The sequence below is a fragment of the Glycine soja genome, chromosome 15 (genome assembly GCF_004193775.1).
Source record: "Glycine soja cultivar W05 chromosome 15, ASM419377v2, whole genome shotgun sequence".
Classification (NCBI taxonomy): domain Eukaryota; kingdom Viridiplantae; phylum Streptophyta; class Magnoliopsida; order Fabales; family Fabaceae; genus Glycine; species Glycine soja.
The window spans coordinates 7858263-7860429 of NC_041016.1; the positions used below are offsets into that span (position 1 = coordinate 7858263).

General features: G+C 44.8%; 1 protein-coding gene across 1 annotated transcript; it reads right to left on the bottom strand.

Moving 5' to 3' along the window:
* Nucleotides 1-214: 214 nt before the first annotated feature.
* Nucleotides 215-1426, bottom strand: LOC114387707 (S-adenosylmethionine decarboxylase proenzyme 4-like). The gene has a single exon (XM_028347910.1). It carries the CDS (start codon nt 1380-1382, stop codon nt 330-332), a length of 1053 nt encoding a protein of 350 aa, XP_028203711.1. The 5' UTR covers nt 1383-1426; the 3' UTR covers nt 215-329.
* Nucleotides 1427-2167: the final 741 nt, after the last annotated feature.

The following is a 2167-nucleotide window of genomic DNA, read 5'->3' on the forward strand; positions in this document are numbered from 1 at the left end:
ATATATAACCTAAAAAAAAAAAACAAGAGCACTTTTACACCCACTAACACGTTTTCAAAATTCTTAGGCGTGACAAGCCTAAGTGGGGTGCATTATGATGAACCTCCCAGACCCAGTAGTATCCCAACCTCCACCACTTACTATTCCAAAACCAATCCTCTCTATTACTACTTCAATTCTTAGTTCTTTCTTCCCCCCCCCCCCCCCCCCCCCCACTAAAACAAATATATTCACCACCATAATAAACCAACCAATACCAATCACATCCTGCCACGTCACCACCCCTAAATTTTTTTCACCTAAACCCTACCTCATCCAATTCCTACCTCCTACTGTGCACTTTTCCGGCGAAGCGGCGTAAATGTTTGAAACACAACACTCCCAGAATCCGGGAACTGGTCCATCGCGCAGCTTCTCAACTTCAGTCCCATGGGCTCCACCGCACCCGCTACCTCTCTCCACACCTCGCTCCCCAACGACGACGTCGTAGAAACCGACATCGTCCCCGGTCGGAATATCTGAACCACCTTCCTCAACACGTGGATTATGTCCACGTCATCGGACATGGACCCCACGCATTCAAAACTCGCATAGCTGTAACCGTCTTCCGGCGTCACGTGAATGGTGGAGTACCACTCCCCATCCATGCCGTTCATGGAGTACCCGCACGGGTCGAACGCAAAATCGCACACGAGCGCGTGCGAGTTAATCTCGCCGATTCCGGTGAGCTCCGTCATTTCCTTCCCCGCGGAGTCACCGGTTTTTCCGTCGCCGGGGCGGCGGAAAAACTTCCGGGCGAGGACGGGGTCGAGGTCGGTCATGCAGATTTCCATGGTGTAAGCGTGGTTTTGGCTGTAAGGCGCGTGAGAGTGATGAGGAATATTCGTGGCGGTGAACACGTGCCACGAGTGTGAGGAGGATTTTGAGGGCATAATGGAGGCTTTTCTGAAGCACAGGTCTGAAGGGAGGGTTGTTTCCAAGTAGGTAACTTCGTGTTCGAAGCTGGTATGGGGGAAGGGTTGTGACAAGGGGAAGATGAAGCTTCCGCGGGTGTAGCGGCACAAAGAGAGGGTGAGGCCGAGGTGGGTCTGCGCGTAGAAGATCAAGGGAGTAATGGATTTGAGAAGCTGCGTTGTCCCACACGTTTTGATGATAATCTTTGTTGGGTACACAAAGAGGCTTGATTCTGATAACACATAAGCGTCCAAGTAGGAGTTTCCAACGGCTGAAACCACAGTGCATTGGACTGCTTGTAGGGTTTGTTGTATGCAGTCGAAGGAGAGTTTTCTGAGGCCCAGTTGGAGGATGGTTGGGTCATCACCGAAGAAATGGAGCTCCAGCCGCTTCTCGAAGCCTTCGAAACCTGAGAATGCGAATGCCATTGGAGATCAAGAATGAATAACGAAGAGTGATGGTGGTGTTTGTGGTAATGGTGAGAGAAATGTGAGGGAAAGGATATTGAGGGTGATTTGGATTTATAGGTGTGTGTGAGGTGGAGTGAGAGTAGTGAGTGAGTGAGTGAGTGAGTGTTTAGAAATTAGAAGGGTGGTGTGAGCATGAGCATGCGGGTGATGGAACCAAGAATCATGATAGTAGGCATAATGAAGTGAAATAGGATGATGATATGCAACAATTTTGTTATGTTTTTTTTAGTTCATCAATCTTCTCATAGCTTCCTTCACAGACACCAACAGAATTAATATGCCCACGCTCATCAATTCTTTCTTGCTTTGTCATTCCCTATTCTATGCCTCCACTCTTCCCCCACCTTAATGACTCTTTCTGCCTTATTAATCTGCATTATTGTAACTTCGAATAGAAAAATTATATTTGGATACCTGATAGGAAGAGAAAAAAAAGTAATTAATAACATGATGCGACAAAAAAAAAAGATTGAGAAAAATGAATAATGTTAATGGAGTGTTGATATTGTTTAGTCGTCTAAATATCATACTCCTTCCAATAACATATAGGAATATTTGTTTAGGAATTTAGAAAAGAAAAATGTTTGATGCACCCATAATGGTATTCTACACCTAGTGAAAGAGGGAGAAAAAAAAAGTATAGTAAAATTTATGATGGGAAAGAAAGAGATAGTGAAAAATAAGAAATATTAATAAGATATTTAAAATTAAGAAATGTTAATGTATCACTATTCACTACTCTT